Below are 19,197 nucleotides of genomic sequence, written 5' to 3' on the forward strand. Positions count from 1 at the left end.
GGGGTGGGAGGTGGGGCTGGGCACCGCGGAGAAGGAGGGGGATGATCAGCCACAGCATGGGGTCCCCGGGCCCTTAGATTAAAATGGCCACTTGCAGTCAGTCAGCAGCACCGGCGAGTCACCGTGTGCCGCCCCCAGGCCCGTCTCCTGCCTCAGCTTCGGGGAACACAGGCCTCGCTCCCCAAGGCTTTGCTGTCACTGTGGGAGCACAGAATCCCTTCTGACATGGGTTGGAAACCAACCTAAGGCAGGCTGGTTGGATCAGGAAGAGATGGAGCACCGGAAAATACAGGGGACTTAATCCAATTGAAGTAATGGTATGATTAATGTGTCTGAGAAAAAGTCGAGAAGCTACTTTCAGGGACAGGTACCGTTTTAAAAAAGTGTTCTACTCCGATTTTTAAGACCAGGAGCAGTGTTCTAGTGGAACTTGAGGACCCATGATTGTGTAAACAGTATACATACCTGTGTCCTATCTGTCTGGATAGATCTATCACTACTGATCTTGTATAGACACAGTGCTACCACTCTTTGTATATTTGTCATTTTTTTCATTTAAATTGTGGCCAGACTGTTAAAAAGTAATTGGTAGCATATATTACATTGCATTTTGTGACATCATGTTACTTAATTTGCTAAATACAGTCAGGAACATCTTTGCAATTGGCTCATGTTGGAGTGACACCTTAAAGTGCACATTTGAATCTTACATTGGTCATTCCATAAATGTCTCATAAAGACCTTCTTCAGTGCCTAAGTTGTGGTGAATAAGAAAAAAACTAAAAGAATAAAGCAAGTATATCAGAGATTATTAACAAACAAATGCGGATGTGTGCTACTAGCTAATAAAAATTGCATACCTATTTTAGGAATGTACACTTCTGTGAAGGTGTTGGAATAACTCCGAGTCTGTTTTTCCTGTTGTTTTTTTCCTGAAAATGGACGTGAAGTACATTGAATTTAATTTATTCTGGTGTTTAATAGAGGATTAAATTTAGCTAATCTTCTAGTTCCTTTGAATGCTCACAGTGTGTGTATGTGTTTACATTTTACGTGACAGTTATAGTGAATATATAGGACATATATATATAACTTCTTTTTAGGTATAAAAATTAAGTGAATAGTAAACCAAGATATATGTCTGCAGTTTTGAAGGGCAGATGAATTTTTAAATTCATGTTTTATTGTGGAGCTGAGGTGATCCTTAGACTAAAGATCCTGAACAACTCATTTGAAGTTATATAGTTGGAATAACATTGAAGTTCAATAGTTGATCCTAAGTGGGTTTTTGAGAAAATGAAAAACAGATCAAAAGAACCTTCTTCCTTCACTGTCATAAATTCAAGATACTATTTAATTGCCTATCAGTTAAAGACTCTATATCCTATAAACCTTTTGTGTATTTACCACATCTGGAAGTGATGAGACATGGCAATCAGTGTTTAAGTACTCCTTTCATAAGAAGGAATTTAATATTTTGAGCTGAAAACACAAGAGTCACTTAAAATGTCTGAAGGGCAGCTTACTTTCACAAAGCAGATTTGGTAGGCTCGTACTAGTGTTTTTACAGAGTGCTACAAAACATTTATTCCCCTCCTGTATATTTGAGAAGGAGATGGTGGTGGCAGGGAAAGATGGTAAGATTTAATATTACAACAAGTCCTTTTAAGTTTTTTCCCAGTGTTTGAAGTGACCGTTCATAGAATAAAAAAAAATCATTGTGTTCTTGGAAACCAGGGCAATAGATAAACAGATGTTTTTCTACATACTTAATACATAGGTGAGCCGCACAAATCTTAAAAAATGAAAGGTGTTTCTGGATGCTGAACTAATCTATGGATTTTTTTTAAAGTGGCTCAAACTATCAAGTTGTTTTAGGAGAGCAAATCACACTTGCAGTTGAAGTCTTTAGTTCTTTATACATACTCCATTTAGAAGTCCTGCCACTGTAGTTTTTGTAGCAATAAACAGAAATTTTCATAATAAACGCAATATCAGTCACTTTTTTAAAGGTTCTCTCTTGCTAAAATGATTGTGAAAAATGCTGGTATGTTAGAAGAATATTAGTCTGCAACTTTAGATGATCTCAGTGCTCCCTAATGATAATAATCAGAATTTTATTGATTTCAGCATTTAGTTCAGCTAGGTGCAAAAAAATTGTGAAATTCTTTTTAGCGTACACACCTTCCTTGTAATATCTTAATGTATGAGTATCTCAAAATATATTAAGTCTTCATCTGGAAACGTGCTGAAAAAATAAAAAGCCTAAACTCTGCATCAGAAAGTAGAGAGTCTAAGTAGATTCTGTTCAATTTCAAGGAATAGAATAGATTCTTCCAGTTGGAAGGGACCTACAGCCATTGTCCAGTCACCTGCCTGACCACTTCAGGGCTGGCCAAGTTCAAGCACATTGTTAAGGGCACTGTCCTTAAAATAAACAATGCCTTTGAGCACTGACAGACTGGGGCATCGACCGCTTCTCTAGAAAGTCTGTTCCAGTGCTTGACCACCCTCTCTGTATAGAAATGCCTCCTAACAGCCAGTTGAAAGCTCTGCTGGTGCAGCTCTGAACCATTCCTTCATGTCCTGTCCCTGGATAGCAGGGAGGAGAGCTCAGCAGCTCCCAGTGCCCTTCCCCTGCTCAGGAAGCTGCAGAGAGCAGTGGGGTCACCCCTCAGCCTCCCTTTCTCCAAACCAGCCCAGCCCAAAGTCCTCAGCTGCTCCTCACAGGAAGTTCCTTCCAGCCTTCCCACCAGCTTCGTTTCTTCCTCGGGGCACATTCAAAGACCTTGCCATCCTTCTCCACCTGCAGGGCCCAGCAGAGCCCACGTTGAGGCCACCCCAAGGCTGAGCCCAGCGGGACCATCCCCTCTCTGTGCCGGCTGTGCTGTTCTTGGTGCTCTGGGGTGGGGTTTGCCCTTGGGGCTGCCCAGGCACTGCTGACCCACACTGAGTCCAGCACCAGTCAGCTCCACATCTCCCTCTGTAGCTGTCCAGCCATTCCTCTCTCACTTCATACGTGTGCCTGGCATTACCCCATTCCAGGTGCAGAATCCAGCATTTGAACTTGTTAAATTTCACTGCATTAATGACTGTCCAGTGCTCCAGTCTATCTAGATCCCTCTCCAAGGCGTCTTGCCTCTCAAGAAGATCCACAGCACCTCTCAGTTTGAATCATCAGCCAAGTTGCTAATGATGCACTCAAGCTCTTTGTTGCCAGACAGATGTAGCACCGTTGAGTACAGCCCATTGAGTGCTGCCATCGAGCAGGTTCTTCACCCAGAGCACTGTGAACCTGCTTGTCCCACAGCTGGACAACTTGTCAGAAAGATGCTGCGAGGGACAGTGTTAGCAGCTTTAGTCAAACCAGACCTGCATCCACTGCCTTCCCTTCATCCAGGAGGCAAGTGACCTTATGATAGAAGGATATGTTGGTTAATCAAGATTTTCCCTTTGTGAACTCGTGTTGACCGTGACAGATGATTGCATTGTTTTTTAACAATTCTTTCGCCTTCCAGTAGGGCTTAGTATCTCCATAATTTTTCCAGGAGCTGAGGTTACACTACTAAGTCTCTAGTTCCCTCTTTCTTCCCTCATGCCTTTGTGAATGGGAATAACACTGGCAAGCTTCCAGTTAGCAGTGACCTGCCCAGACTCCCGAGGCCTTTGGTAGATGTTTGAGAGGTACTGCTGTAATAGCTGCTGGCCCATTCAGTACTCTGGGGTGAATCCCATCAGGGCTCATGAAGATGTGGGAGCATTCTGTTTATAAGCTGGTCCCTTAGAATTTCGGTGTCCGCAGTTGTGGAGCTCCCACTCAGAAGACTCAAAGGAGAAAATCTGCTGTACTAAGTAATAGCTGAAAGGCACTTTTAAGGAAAGTTTCTGTATTTAATTCTAAACTTGTTGTAGACGGGTGTAAACCCTTCCGGAATTGCAAAAATGACAGTATTCTAATTTGCATTATTAGTAGTGAATCATAGGATCACAGAATATCCTGAATTAGAAAGGACCCACAAGGAAACATCAAAGTCTGGCTCCTGGCCCTGCACCCAACATCCCCAGCCAGCAACTAAGTACTACACAGCCTCTTGCTTACCTCCCAGCCACCCTGATGGGGAGGAGAATCGAAAAAGTAAAACTCCTGGATTGAGATAGAACAGTTCATAGTTAAAAGAAAATAAATATAATAATATGAATTACAGCAGTAATACTAATAAAAGTAATAGTAGTAATGAAGGGAATAGGGGGAATAAAACCCAAGAGAAGAAAGCAATGCACAACACAACTGCTGATCCCCTGCTGACTTAATGTCCAGCGTGTTCTCCAGAAGCGGTCAGTAGCTCCTCGCCAACTACCCCTAGTTTATACACTGGGCATGATATTTTATGGCATGGAATATCCCTTTGGCCAGTTTGGTCAGCTCTCCTGACCATGCTCCCACCCAGCTTCTTGTGCACCTGCTCACTGGCGGAACACAAGAAACTGAAAAGTTCTTGACTTGAAAGTGAGCCCTACTGAGGAGCAGCTAAACCGTCTGTGTGTTACCAGCATAATTCCCATACTAAATCCAAAACACAGCACTGAACCAGCTACTAAGGAGAAAATTAACTCTACCCCGGCCAAAACCAGGACAGGCACATAGAACTTGATAATATTTACTCTTGTAACAGTGTAATCAGTAAAGTTCCTTCAATTGACTAGATAAGGAGTAGGTTACTGTCTTTATTAGTTCATAAATACTAATTTTTATAAAACATACTTGAAATCTTGTTTTGTATTTAATCAAAGACAGCAAAAGAGCTAAGTGCCCCTTAAGCCTGTAAATAATGTATTAGAAGCATTCTCTTTCCTTTCAGTGTTGTTGCTGCATAAAATTTCCTGCTATCCTACTCATTTAAAATTCTTCGTGTGCACTACCCAGTAATAATATCGTGATTTACTGAGAGAAGCATTAGATTATGCAAGTACTGATGCAGGAAATTTCTCTGGATATTACAGGACCTTTACAATTTGTGCTTTCTGCTCGTGGTGGTTTTAGAGCCTAAGGTTATAAACCTGCATGCAATGTAAACCTCATTTGTTACTTATTTAAGTGATTGTACTAATCTGTCTGTTTAGGAGCCTGAAATAAATGTGGAATGTGGTGGTACTAGTCGTCTTTTTGTGTGTGTGTGCATACTCTGTACCTCACCTGAGCCACTGTGTGTCTATTCAGTTTGAAATTAACACCCTAATATTGGCTTGTCTTTCACATGTAAGGTAATGTTAGCATTCTTGGTTCAATGCTGGAGGCATTGTTAAGTTTTTAATCTCAAATTGGCTGATTAAAATGCTGATGGAGAGATAGGGGCACTGAGTAATGTTTGGACAGAGAAGCGTGCAAATATGATAGTTTTGTTCAATTAACCTTGTATTATGGTTTTGGTTTCTGTTAAAAAGGTGGAGAACCTTTTTAAGTATTGTGAGTTTTGTCTTGGTGATATTCATACTGTGTCTTGCTCTAATGAGACAGGACATGGATCAGAGATGCTTGGGTAGTTAGGAATGATTTGTTAACTTTAAATTGCCTTCAAGCAGCATGACTGAGTGTCGTGAGCTGTCACAGATAAAGGCAATTTTAGCAGTTCATGTTCAGAGCAGACCACAGTGCCTGTGAGTTCAGGTTAAGATGCAATCTTCTAGACAGCCATCTGGATGAACTCTTTCAGTTACAGCTGGTTTGGAATTCAAATGTAGTGCACCATGTTACAGCATATTCAGGTGGTGTAGAACAGCAAAAGAAAGTGAGTTGCTGTGCATGGATGAGTTGGCTGTTGAGGATTGATTGGGGGTGGAGTGTTCTTTTCACATTTGCTGGTATTTCTAATTACTTTTGTCTTCAATATCTGCCCCAGTTAACTGTTCTTCATCTAGATACTGGTTTGAAAAGTACTGAGTCTTTCAGAGATGTTTGGGCTGTAATTCACACAGGCATAGCAGACTAAGTTTAAGGTATCACTAAACATAGTTCAGTCTTGTGTTGGTGAAAACAGGATGGTAAGGACAACGGTGGGTAGGACTTTCTTCTGAAGACGCTATGCACTACTAAACTTAAACTGATGTTAAGGATAACATTTATTCACCTAACACTACATGCACCTTGTCCTAAAATGCTTGGGCAGTGAAAGTAATCATAGTTTTACCACAGGATGAAGCTAAAAACTCAGAATGCTTGCTCTGAGTACTTTAGGCCCATGCTCTGTTGAGTTCCATCACAATCTTGATGCATACACATTCTCAGCAGAAGAGACTTCACTGAATATGACAGAGCTGTGGGAAGCTGATGGGCTACAATGGGGAGACAGAGAAGGTGATAATTGAGGAGGAAAGGTGCCTCGAGTCAGAGAAGTCTTTGTCATTTTAAGGAGGGAAGCCTGCCAACTAGTTGAAATTTGCAGCAGGTGCTTGTCTTTAGGAACTGAGCATTTGGAGAAGATTTTCTGTTAATGGTATAATTATGTCCTTTGTAGTTGTATCCTCAGAATGGATTGATGGTTACAGGCTTAAATCTAGGGTGTTAAATTATGTGTAAAATTTTGTCTGCTGCTAAAATACAACAATGATAGCTTAAAGTATAGTTACATTATTGGTACTAGAAAAGCAAAGTAGTAGCTTAAGGCAGGAAATACAGAATGTTTTAACAATTTAGTGCAGTTTTCCATACTAGCGAAGTTTCTTTCATTTTATGGAGAACTTGCCAATTTTAGCATTTTTTCTGTTCAGCATCTTCATTAATGGTCCAGATGTTAGGGCAGGGTGTACTCTCAGCAAGTTTGCTCATGGTAGAAAATGATGAGAAGTGACTTATGTGCCAGAGGGTTACAGTGACATCCAGAGGGACTTCAAAGGTCTGGAGAAAAGGGCTGCCAAGAATCTCAGGAAGTTCAACAAGGGGGAGTGCAAAGTTCAGTATGAAAGAACAACCCCATGCACCAGTATATGCTGTGGGCCACCCAGCTGGAAAGCAAGAGGACCTGGGGGTCCTGGTGGACACCAGACTTGAACATGAGCCAGCAGTGGGTCCTTGCAGCCAAGAAGGGGAATGGCATCCTGGGATGCATTAGGCAAAGTATTACCAGGTGGGTGAGGGAGGTGATCATTCCCCTCTTACACAGTGCCAGTGAGGCCACACCTGGAATCCTGTGTCTGTTTCTGGGCTTCAGTACAGGAGAGATATGGACATACTGGAGAGAGCCCAAGAAGAGGCCCACCAAAGCTGCTGAAGAGTCTGCAGCATTTCTCTAATGAGAAAAGGCTGGGAGAGCTGAGACTGTTCAGCCTGGAGGAGGGTGAGTGGGATCTTCTTAATGAGTATAAATACATGAAGGAAGGGTGCAGAGAGGACAGAGTCAGGGTTTTTTGCAGTGGTGCCCAGTGCCAGGGCCAAAGGCAGTGGGCACAAACCAAAGCACAGGAGGTTCGCTCTGAAAGTGAAGAAGTGCTTTTTTCTTACGAGAATGACTGAGTCCTGGCACACGTGGCCTGGGTAAGTTGTGGAGTCTCCATCCTCAGAGGTACTCAGAAGTTGTCTGGATATAGTCCTGGGTGTAGGTGACGCTGCCTAAGTGGGATTGGACCTCGGATGACCTCCAGAGGTCCCTTCCAATCTCAGCCATTCTTTGATTCTGTGATTTTGACAGGGATAATGTTAGTAGTTGCTCCTTTTTTAAGCAGATGTAACCTCTCAAGCTCAGTTCTTTTTATTTTGCATGTTACCATTCAAGGCTGTTGAATAGACTTGAAAAAAATCAACTTTTTAAAGAAAGTAGTATAGGCAATGGGCTGTCTGTTGTGTGCAGCTGAGCAAAGAGAGGTCGATACAGAGCATATATTGCATCCCTGATGCAGGCGCCTGCAGTATGTACAGTGAACAAAACATGGCAGAATTTGATTGGATTTAAATCGGGTTGTGTGACTAAATGTATAGATTATCAAAGAAGAAAGGGTGTTTTGAAAACATGAGGCTGCTCATCTTTGAGGTGACTTATTGATAAGTGTATGGTTTAGCTATCTAGTGGCAATCACTGAATTGTAATGGCATGATGCAAAGAAATTTTTAGAACAAGGAAGAGGAAGGGAAAACTCTAAATGGCTACAAAACCCTGTCTTTTTAAGGCTTTATGTAGTTAAACCATAGAATGCATTACTGCTGAAATTTAGCAGAATTCAAGAGGGGATAACACATTTGCATGCCTTCAGGCCTCTCTGGATTTGTAGTGAACTGCATTATGAGCAGTGTTTTGTTCTCAAAATTGTAAGAATAGGAAAAAATAATTTTCCTTAAAGTTCTAAGAAGATACATTCAAATACTGAAAATTTTATGCCTGTAGTGAGTGACAGGCTCTAGAAATACAGAGGCAAAGTCACTCCTAAAGTACAATGTATTGTAGACTGGTATTTCATTTCAGCATTTTATGCTGTTTATTGTCAAGTGTGTTTAGGAGAATAAAACTCACCTTTTTTTTTTTTTTTCTGTTAATTCTAATTTTGTTTTTGCTTTTCTCTGTCCATGTTTCATTAGCACATCTGAAAGTTCATCTGACCAGTTATTCAAGAGTGCCTCTTCCTAGGTTAGGATCTGAAGCAGTAGCAGATTGCACTGCTCCAACAGTTTTTATAGAATTAAATCACACTTGTTTCAATCATCATGTTCCTGAAATACAAAACTGTATTTTTTCCTATTCTGCTATTAATAGAATAATCTGTGAAACTTCGAGAAACCTGGCAGTTAGATGTCACCAAATATGGTTTCCTTAATGCTAAAATGTTCCAGTGTTCTTAAAAGGTACAAATCAAAAAATAGATCCTAATTAGTGGAATGTTTCATTTAAGATACCCGTATTTTAAGAACTATTTTAAGACTTGCTTAAATGTTGTGCTAAGATAGCATGGAAATCACTTCTTTAAATGAAAAAAAAACCCTGCAAGAAATATGTTTAAGAAGTTGTAATTTCTGAGGAATATTGTCTTTTGGGTAGAGACATGTTTGGTTTTAAGCCAGATCCTAACTCTCTATCAAAACAGCACTGTTCAGAAAACTGAAGCTGAAAAAGTGAAGGTGCTCTTTGCCTCTTGAAGGAAAATTTTCAGTGTTCACCAGCCTAAACAGAGCTGGAATAGTAGCAGCATTTTGTGTGCATGTGTTGGGTTGTTAGTACCGTAGTATGCTGAAGATGAGCAGGTTATATGCACATGAGTAACAGTTAATTTATTCTTTTTTTTTTCAAATAAATGAATTAAGTGTGATGAAAAGCAAGGCTTATAGGGAACCTTTTATGTGCTTCCTGTGTACATACCTTTTATGTGCTATCTATCTTACTTGGAAGTAGACTGCCTTTTCCTGAAAATGTATTATTCCTCTGACAGTAACTGCTACAGATGGATTATCACGTTTCTTAATGCATGACTGACTCAGCAAATATCTTAATGTGGAAAATGAAGTATCTTACAATCTTCAGTTACCTGCCAAAATAGATAGCATTACATCAAAATGTTGTGTTTTCTTTATATTGCTAACATAAAAAAATAAATAATGCTTTCTACTTCCCATTTAGTTTTTAACAAAAATGCCTCCACACTTTTTTCTAGAAAAGGGCAGTAGCTGGAAATGAAAAAAGATGTGACATAAGTGTATTGCAGAAGAGAATTCAATATTTGTTTCAGAATTGCTCTTAATACTGTGTCATTCTTTGGTAATCGAGATCTTCTTTCAGTATTGCTGTCTGGAAGTAACTAACAAGCGTTCTCCTGTATTCCATCTAACAAGTTCTTATCTAAGCTTTTTTTGTGGAATAATGTTGCTTGTTTGCAAATCTACCTTATATGGCTATTAAGTTAGACAAGCACTTGGTTTCGGAGCTGAAGAACAATGTTTTGCCAAGTGGACACCTGTATGTCATTAATTGCTGTTGAAATTGAATTAATTGCAATTTCTGCTCTCCACAACCTCTGACTGTTTAAGTGCACTGCCAGCTTTTTTTTTTTTTTTTTTTTTCCCCCCCCTGCTTTGAAAGTCTGTGTTTCTTTTCTTATGTCAGAAACACTGCTGCAATTTCCTTGCTGAAGGTCTTTGGGCAGTTCAGAAAAAATTATTAATTGCTGCTTGAATATTCTGCTTTTTGACAAGAGAGATAAAAGTTACCAAGAGAATTATGAAATTAATCTACTTACTTTAAAAAGAAATACAGAGTAGTGATTGCTAACACCTTCTCTTTTGAGAGTTTGTTCTCAGAGTGTGGACTTTTTGTTGCTGACATTTTAATACATCTTGGCCAAATGTTCAGGGTATAATTTTACTGGCTAAGTGTCTACCTAGAATTACACTGGTTTTTGTACAGCTATGCTGTAGCTTATTTGATTTTGTAGTGTAGAATTGGGGAGGGAGATCTTTGTAACTATTTGGTGCCTCAGTGTTTGCAATGGAGATTTTGCAAACAAGAAAAATATTTTAACATACTACTCTGTTTCAGAATGGCAGTTCTGGGCCTACACAACAGGGTCCATTGTTGATACTATATAAACAGCTGCTGTATTACTCTTATATCCAACTTACAAAGTATCAGGGCAAAACATACACCTGCTTTGAGAAAAGGGACTTGCATTTGATGGAAGGAGTATCGTGCACATGACAGCAGTGTAGACAAGGCCAATTTTTGCTTTGGCCTTTGCTCTGGGATGAATTCTGCAAGATTGTGAGACAGGGTGGCTCCTCACCCCCACCCATAGAAAATCAGGTTATCGTGGAATTAGGGATTACTGTGGAGAGAGATACATGGTCACAGTTCACTGCAGTCAGTCTTACCTAGGAGGTTTAGTATCACAGTGGCATTTCACAATATGTGGCACTTGTCTGATACTAATGCAACAGGAAGATTGGTATTTGCCATCTTTAGTGTCAGTAGAAATTATTGTAGATGTTATTCAAAGATTTGAGTTAAAGGTGTTTTACAAAAAATACTTATGCACAGTAATACAATATTGCTAATAAAGAGTTAACCTCTCATTTCCTTGAAGTTATTCGGTTAGAATGTGAAAGGTAAGGCAAGTTGAGTATACACTGGGGTGTAAAACTTCTGAATAGAGGGGACCTTGTTTGGGAAGAGGAAGTAAAGAGGATGAGGAAAATAGTAGTATAGATGGGGAAGTTTAAAAACAGGTAAGGAGAGACAAAACACTCTGGGTAAGGTCCTGCAAATGACCTTCTATAGTTGTCTGAAATGTATACCTACAGAACCTGGAGTAGAACAATTGGCTGCAGTGTGTGCACTGTAAATGGCTCTGGATGGAATGCAGTGACAGAGACACCTGAACTGGAAGATGAGCGTGGAATAATGTGTTGTTCCTAGAAAATAGAAATTAAGTCAGCTTTATGGGGAAGCACTGTTACTATTATGTTCATCTAGAGAAATAGGTCTCGTATCAATAAAATAAATTCTTTTTGATTGAAAATTTCTGGTGGAAGATGTGGTATAACAGTAGTACAGCAGAGTACAATTTGAAGCTACCCATAACTTCCTAAATGAAAGAATGATTTATTCTGAAAGTGAATTTAAACACTGTAAGAATTGTTATATGGAATTCTGTTGAATTGAATGGTCAGAAACTGGGTCTGCCTTTGTAAGTGTTGGTCTAGAGCTCATTTGCTTTTGAAACTGGAGCTTTTATAAACTAAGGAAAAAATTCTTGCCGTGGTACTCAAATGTCGTGTGCTAGTTTTGGCTGGGGTGGTGTTAATTTTCTTCACAGTAGCTGATATTAGGCTGTGTTTTGGATTTGTGCTGAAAACAGTGCTGATAATACAGGGATGTGTTCATTAGTGCTGAGCAGTGCTTCACACAGTCAAGGCCTTTTCTGCTCCTCAGCCCACCCACCAGTGAGGGGCCTGGTGTTGCACAAGAGGTTGGGAAGGGACACAGCCAGGACAGCTGACCCCAACTGACCAAAGGGACATTCCATACTGTATAGCATCATGCTCAGCAATAAAACTGGGGGGAGAGAGAGGAAAGGGGTGGTGTTCAGAGTGATGGTGTCTGTCTTTCCAAGTAACTATTTTGTGTGATGAAACCTGGCTTTCCTGAGATGGCTGAACACCTTCTACTTTTCTGGACATACTGCTCCACCTCACTGTTTTGTGAGGGGCCCAGAACTGGACAAAGGATTCAAGGAATGGCCTCACCAGTGTCGAGTACAGGGGGGAAATCACTGTCCCAGTCCTGCTGGCCACACTATTGCTGATACAGGCCAGGATTCCATTTGCTTTCTTCACCACCGGGGCACACGCTGATTTATGTTCACCCGCTGTGGACCAGCACCCCCAGGTCCTTTTCCACGGGGCAGCTTTCCAGCCATTCTTCCCCAATTGTGCAGTGTAGCCTGGGGTTGTTGTGACCCAAGGACAGGACCGAGCACTTGGCCCTGTTGCACCTCATATGATTGGCTTTGGCCCATCAATCCATCCTGTCTGGATCCTTGCTTTGTTATGCTTGTGTGTGTGGCTTTTGCCTTGCATATTAAACTGTCTATGTCAACCCACAGGCTTTCTCACTTATACTCTTCCAAGTTCCCCCCCTGCTTCCAGTGTGGGGGAATGAGCAAGTGGCTGCATTGGGCTGAGTTGCCAGCTGGGGTTAAACCGTGACACGCTGGAACAGGTTGTGCAGAGCAGCCTTGTAGTCTCCATTCTTGCAGATGATCAGAACCTGACTGGACGAAGCCCTGAGGACCTAACTTTGAAATAAGCTGTGTTTTGAGGACTGGGTAAAAACAGATGGCCTCCAAGTCTTTGTTTAAACCTAAGTTATTCTGTGAGTTTTAAGGTCCTCCTAGTTAATAAAGCAAATTGAACCGAGTGTCTTTGGAAGAGAGCTTGGACTCAAAAATGCTAATAAGGGATATTGGAATTTATTTTGGAGAAGACAAGAATTGATCTACAAAGAAAAGTGGCTGCATCAATGAGTTAGCTTCTTTCTCTGCAGTCCTGCAGTACTCGTTGGTATATTATTAACTCACAGAACACACAGAGTAATTTGTGTAAATTCACCTTTTCCCCACTGTGTTGAGGGATGTGGTGAAGAACATGCATGTGGTTTGTTACCATAGCTCAGCTGACGTACTCTATTTCATTGGTGCTCTAATAATTTGATGACGTGCCTAGATCTTTTGGAGTCTTATTTATCTAGACAAAGATTAAATACTTGATGCAGTGCAGTATGAAAAATTACTGCTTAAGGTAGAGATTAGTAAAAGAATTGTAGAGAAGGAGCTGGTAGAGGTGATAGTAGAACTAGAAGAACTGCTATAAAGTAGGAGTAACTGCAGTGGAGTTCACGAGGGATTGGTTGTGATTTAGTATTTATATTAGTGTGGCATGTTGTGTGCTATTTGATGTGAGGAAAACAGTCAGTACACAGGTAACTTCACAAGAATCTGCTCTGAGGAAGCTAGACTGCTGGGAAGGAAAGCAGTTGTCTGGAGCAGAGTGGGTGGAACAGCTGAAACTTCGTATGAAATGATGCATGAGGTTCTTGCCATCTGTAGTTAACGAAAAACTGATAATACTAAGATAGGTGCACAGATGAAGGAAGAGTGGAATAGTGAGTTTGGCAAAATAGTCTGGGAGGAGCTAAGTTCATCTCAGGAAACGTGATGAAGCGCTAATCACCAAACACGGATAAGAGCTCTTATAAGTTAATTGAAGAAGTTGGCACAAGGATATTTTTATGTAAATTAATTACATGAAAATGTCTGCTCATCCTACTGTTAAAGGTTTTCAGTAAGACCATGGAGAGAAGAATGTCACAAATTTAGAGGAGATGTCACCATTAATTTCTGTTATATAATATAACACAACTTTTAGAAATGAAGAAGCAGTCAGTTCTTTTTTCAGACTTTACTTGCAGTCTTGCAAACTCGATCACTAGCTCTGCATGATGTTGCAGAAGCAAGGGGAACAGGTTTGCTAAAACAAACATGGTCACAGAACTGTATTAGCCTTAGAAATCTTAATTATTTGGGCTGTTAATTCTGTGCCATTATAAGGAATTTTGCTGCACAGTTGCACAAGAAATGCAATTGTCTGTACCATAATCTTGGTAATAGTTCTGCTAGTAATGTTCATGATCTCTTCACAATTTTAAATACTGAAAACTATCAAGTATCTTTATTCATACATATTCTGAGAACAAAAGCATTTTCTTTGATAAACTGACTGGTATTGTTACTTTGCAGTCGGTTGTGAGCCCTGTATCTGATTTTGTAACAGTAACAAATACAGTTTCATTAAATTGGAAAAGCCAAGCTAGTGCTTCTGCGCAAGTCTTCTGCTCCCTTTTCCCCCCCCATTTCCCTGTATATATGTAATTTGTATGGGTTCTGACACTCAGCAGACTTATTTTGTAAGCTGCCGTGTTTCTTAACATTTCTGCTATGCTATAGTATGACCCCAACAGAAAATCCTCACATTGTTTTCTGCTAGATTAATAAATTAAGTTAGTGCACTGAATGGCTTGACAAGTACCAGAATTAGCACCAAGGATGGAATAAGAGGGCTTAGCCAGGATTGGTATAGGGGTGAAGGGAAGACTAAGAGTGGGAATAGTGTGAAACAAGGCTTACTTTGTAGGCAGTATTAGACTGTTGGTGTGTTCAACTGCAGTCAGTTGTACAGTCTGCTGTCTGTTTACTCAGTTTGATGTCATTTTAGTAGGTATATATTATGATAGTTACCTCAGATTTTGTGAATGTTTTACACTTCTATGCTCTTAGTTATATGCATAATGAGGCCTAATTTTATAGTCTGTCATTCACATTTACCATCATAAAACAGTCTTCCTGAATTTTGTGATAGAGCCCAATTTCTCCTGTTACGTAAACAGAGAATTTTCCTGTGAACAGTAGGGAGGAGGAGTTGTTGCAAGCAGTGATGGGAGGTACATCAAAGTGGTTTAGGTCTTCACATTTTGCTCTTAGGCTAATAATTGAAAATAATATCAAACATTATTGTAAGTACAACTCAGAACTGAATTAAAATTGGATAGAATGCAAGTAGTCTTTTCAGCAGCCAGGTACATATGATGGGAAGAAGGTGGAGTGCAGGCATATAAATCCATCAGTAGTAAAATTTTCTATGTTTCTGCTGTTAGAATGTTTTGAGGGGGGATTTTGTGTGTTTGTGAGTGTTTTAATTTATTAAAGTAAGTGGGTTCTGCTGTAATTGAATAACAAAACCAGGTTTTCTAAAAATAAGTAATAAAAAATTACTGAACAAAAGGGAGTGGTGGAAATGTCTTTTGTAAAATTAAAAGTATGTAGATATAGCTATTATTGGACAGCAGTGAAGGAAATGTACAAGAAAATCAGAATTATCACTGAATCCCTACTTGCTGTCATTGTTCCAGATAGTGCTATTTTGCCTGCTTCACTTTATTTGCTTAAAAGTCAAAATAACTATTCTAAGCTTCTAATCATAATCCGCAGTTCTACATCATAATAGGACAACATCATGCAGAGTTACACTTCAGTACAGGACAATAATTCTAGTTTCTGTTCAAGTAATTAAACCTTTGAAGCAATCATTTCTTATTTCTGCTGTCAATATCTGCAGATTTTTAGTAAATTGCCTCATATTAGCATCCTACCTGCAAATTTTAGAGAGGCAGATTAGTCTCAGCATGTGCCTGGAAAATTGCCAGGGCAGTTTTCTTGCTCGATATGATTGTCTGCACTTTTGATGCTTTGTATTGTGTCAGTGGACTTCTGCTCAAGCAAGTGAGGCCAGCTCCTCTAATTCTAACCATCTGTTGGAGAAGTCCCAGATCAGATATGTGTATCTTAAGTAAATACAACAGTTCCAAGCTAATTTTCATGAAAGTCTTTAAAATTTCATTGCTTGAATATGATGTAATGAAAAGCTTCATGCTAGTATAGGTAAATAATAAGCTCTCACAGAAAAGTAGCATTTTTCTTAATTCGACAGGTGCGTCAGTTTGTTGAAGAACTACTAAAGCATTTTACCGCTTGCCAGTCTGGAGAATGTAACAGCTTGAGAATACTGCATTATTTTGAATGAAAGAAGGACTTGTGTTCCACTGCTTAGAGAAAACTGAGCACAAATGCCCCCCCCCCCTTATGAAGTAAATCATCATCTGCATGAAATGTCAGGAACTGTAGAGATAGAACATGGATTAGTGGGTACAAATTGAAAGAGGGGACATGTAGGTTAGATGTTGGGAAGACATTCATTACTCTGAGAGTGGCAAGATGATGAAACAGGTTGCCCAGGGAGGCTGTGGGTGTCTCAACCCTGGCAGCCTTGGCCTTGAGCAATCCGGTCTAGTGGGAGCTGGTATGGAGGCTGGGACTAGATGATCTTTAATGTCCCTTCCCATGCCTTAACATTCTGTGATTCTGTTCCATGTGTCCATCCACAGAAATTTAAGAATGATACGGCCTTTTTCATGGAGATGGAAGATGGTTAATAAAAGCCATTAAATAAGAGTGTGCAGACATAGAAGGCTGCTCCAGATCTGTCTGTAGAACAGGCAAAGTATTAATCAAATGTGGGATTTTGAAATGTGTAGGCATCAGCTTTGTAGATTGGATTAATTACTTACTGTCATCTCCCATACAGCCAGCAGCCAGCTTCGGGTGTAGCCTATTCCCATCCAACCACAGTTGCCAGCTACACTGTCCACCAGGCCCCAGTGGCGGCCACACCTGCTGCCTATGGCGGGTATCCCACGGCACACACAGCTACGGACTATGGCTACACACAGCGGCAACAAGAAGCTCCACCACCACCACCTCCTGTCACCACACAGAATTACCAGGTAGGTTCCTGCTGTGTGATTTTTAAATGGTACTTTAAGAGGAGGAAGCCTGTTTGGAAAGAAAAAAAAAAAAGTGATTTTCTGGAACTACTGCTGTAAAGAAAAGCACTGTCTTGTGTTAGCTTAGATGTTGGCTTGGTGTGCAGTAAACTGGGTCATGGAGCTTATGTAGCTGAAAAGACTGTTCCAGTAAAAATTTTCAGTAGAGGTAGAAACAGTTCCTTTGTCAGATTCCTGGGTGCCACTGGAGTCTAGTACCAAGCCTGTGAGGATAGAAGATTGCCCTAGGAGATAAACTACCCTGTAGGTAGTTTTTGGATATCCTCTTCTGAGGTCCCTACCTAACCTTCTGTGGATACAGGCTTTTGCAAAAGGGCTTTTGCTCTCTGTCCCCTTTAATCTTGAAATACTTTGTTTCTTGCAATAATTTTTCAATTTTTTAGTCCTGAACTTATCAAGACATTATCTAGATTCTAATTAGCATTTTGGTTTGCTTAAAAGGACAATATTATTGCTGCATGTTCTCAATTCTTTTGTACATCTTCTGCAATTTGTTATATATTATGAGGTCAGTTGTTAGATACATTTGGAAAAAAAGAGAGTCCCCTAAACTAAGTAAAATAACTCCTGTTTACACAGGTTGGATGAAAAAAGATTTTGTTGTTGTATTTCTTGGAATTAAAAAGAATTTTAATACATTAGTATATTTCAGGTCTAGTAGTTCATGCTTTGCTTCCCCTCAGTCAATCAATTCTTTGTTCTTTACCATAAACTTGGTGAGGATGAGAGAACACATGTACATGCAGAAAGCGGCTTCCAGGTCATCCCCTTCTAAGCTTATTAGAGATCTACTGAGTTTTAAAGGTGTCAAATGAGCTACTTGCTTTGCCTTTATAGACTAGTTATGGTTCCCTAATGAACTAGTTGATACACCAAAAAGTAAAGATAGCTTTAAAAGTACCACTTTTATACTCTAAAAAATATAACCAAGAAAAATGTTGTTAATGATGAGATTTTTAAAGCCAATATAGATTCATGTTTCTACCCTTGAGAACTGGGCCTTTACTGGGCCTTGTAGAAATTCATGTTTTGTAGAGATCTCTGGTGGGTTTTTTCTTAATATTTTACAGAAATAGAATGTGATACAGTCATTAAAAACTATTGAGAGTAGATGCTTTTCAAAAATAATTTGGTAGAGAAAGTGATTAATCATGAGGATAGTTTGTGTATTAAGTCTGTAAAAGACCACTAGGGCTGTTTCAGTCTTGAAGTACCTGTAAAAGAACATTTAATTCCTGGAATGCATTTATTTGTATATACTGTACATGTAGATGGGGAGTTTTTATTCTGTTAAGAGTACACCAGAAGACAATACTTCCTTAATTCGACTCTGCGGATGACTTCTGTTACCCTAGCTGTATACCTACAGGTGGTTTCTCTGTTCTGAATCCTTAGGATTCCTACTCTTATGTTCGATCTACCGCCCCAGCTGTGGCTTATGACAGCAAACAATATTATCAGCAGCCAACTGCGACCGCGGCGGCCGTGGCTGCTGCTGCCCAGCCGCAGCCGTCAGTGGCTGAGTCCTACTACCAGACAGGTGGGTGGCATGATTCAAGCTGCTCTTGTTATTCACAATCTGTTGACTACTTTAAGCCTTAAAAATAGTTGTTTGACTATTTCACATTATCTTTTTTTTTGTTGTTTTTGTTAAGTTTTGTCACTATGTTTTGTTAACTTTTGTTAAGTTTTGTCAGTAATCTCTGTCACTATGTAGAAGGGTCTTCTGTGCCTAGAACTTCATCACTTGTGACATTGCCATAAGTAGCTGCCTCTGCAGTTTGGACTGCCGCTAAATACACTCAAAATATACCTCTAGGCAAAGTTCCTACTGATTTGTCTACAAACCTTGCTGAAGTAGGTTGAGATAATCAATGTTGTGTTCAGACGATAACTTGTTTAGAAATGCTCTTTTAATTCTCTAGTTACTTCATGTATATAATTTTTTAATTATTCATATAATGATTGCTACAAAGCATGAATCCTGCCTAGTTTTTTTTTTACTTCACTTAGAAATAAGAGGAACGTTTAGCTGTGCTTTGGTTTACAGTATTCTAGTAAAAGTGTTGGATAATAAGGTTCTTTAAAACTTGTTTACAATCATGTTAAAAACATGGTAGCACAGTTAAAAATAAATAAATAAATTTGAGGCTTACTACTGTGAGCTGTGGTGTGATTAAATCATTGTGTGGTACATGGTATACAGTGCATACCCATGACAGGAAAGCAACCCAATGTACAACACTGAAAAGCAAAACAAATGAAACAA

General features: G+C 39.7%; 1 protein-coding gene across 1 annotated transcript in view; it reads left to right on the forward strand.

Annotated features, from left to right (window-relative positions):
- Positions 1 to 19,197, forward strand: part of ZFR (zinc finger RNA binding protein) — a 55,089-nt gene that overhangs the window by 8,893 nt on the left and 26,999 nt on the right. The window contains 2 exon segments of the mRNA XM_017727545.1: positions 16,635 to 16,868; positions 18,324 to 18,468. Coding sequence (XP_017583034.1) covers positions 16,635 to 16,868; positions 18,324 to 18,468 — 379 coding nt within the window.

The sequence above is a fragment of the Corvus brachyrhynchos genome, unplaced genomic scaffold (assembly GCF_000691975.1).
Source record: "Corvus brachyrhynchos isolate BGI_N302 unplaced genomic scaffold, ASM69197v1 scaffold140, whole genome shotgun sequence".
In the NCBI taxonomy this organism is placed as follows: domain Eukaryota; kingdom Metazoa; phylum Chordata; class Aves; order Passeriformes; family Corvidae; genus Corvus; species Corvus brachyrhynchos.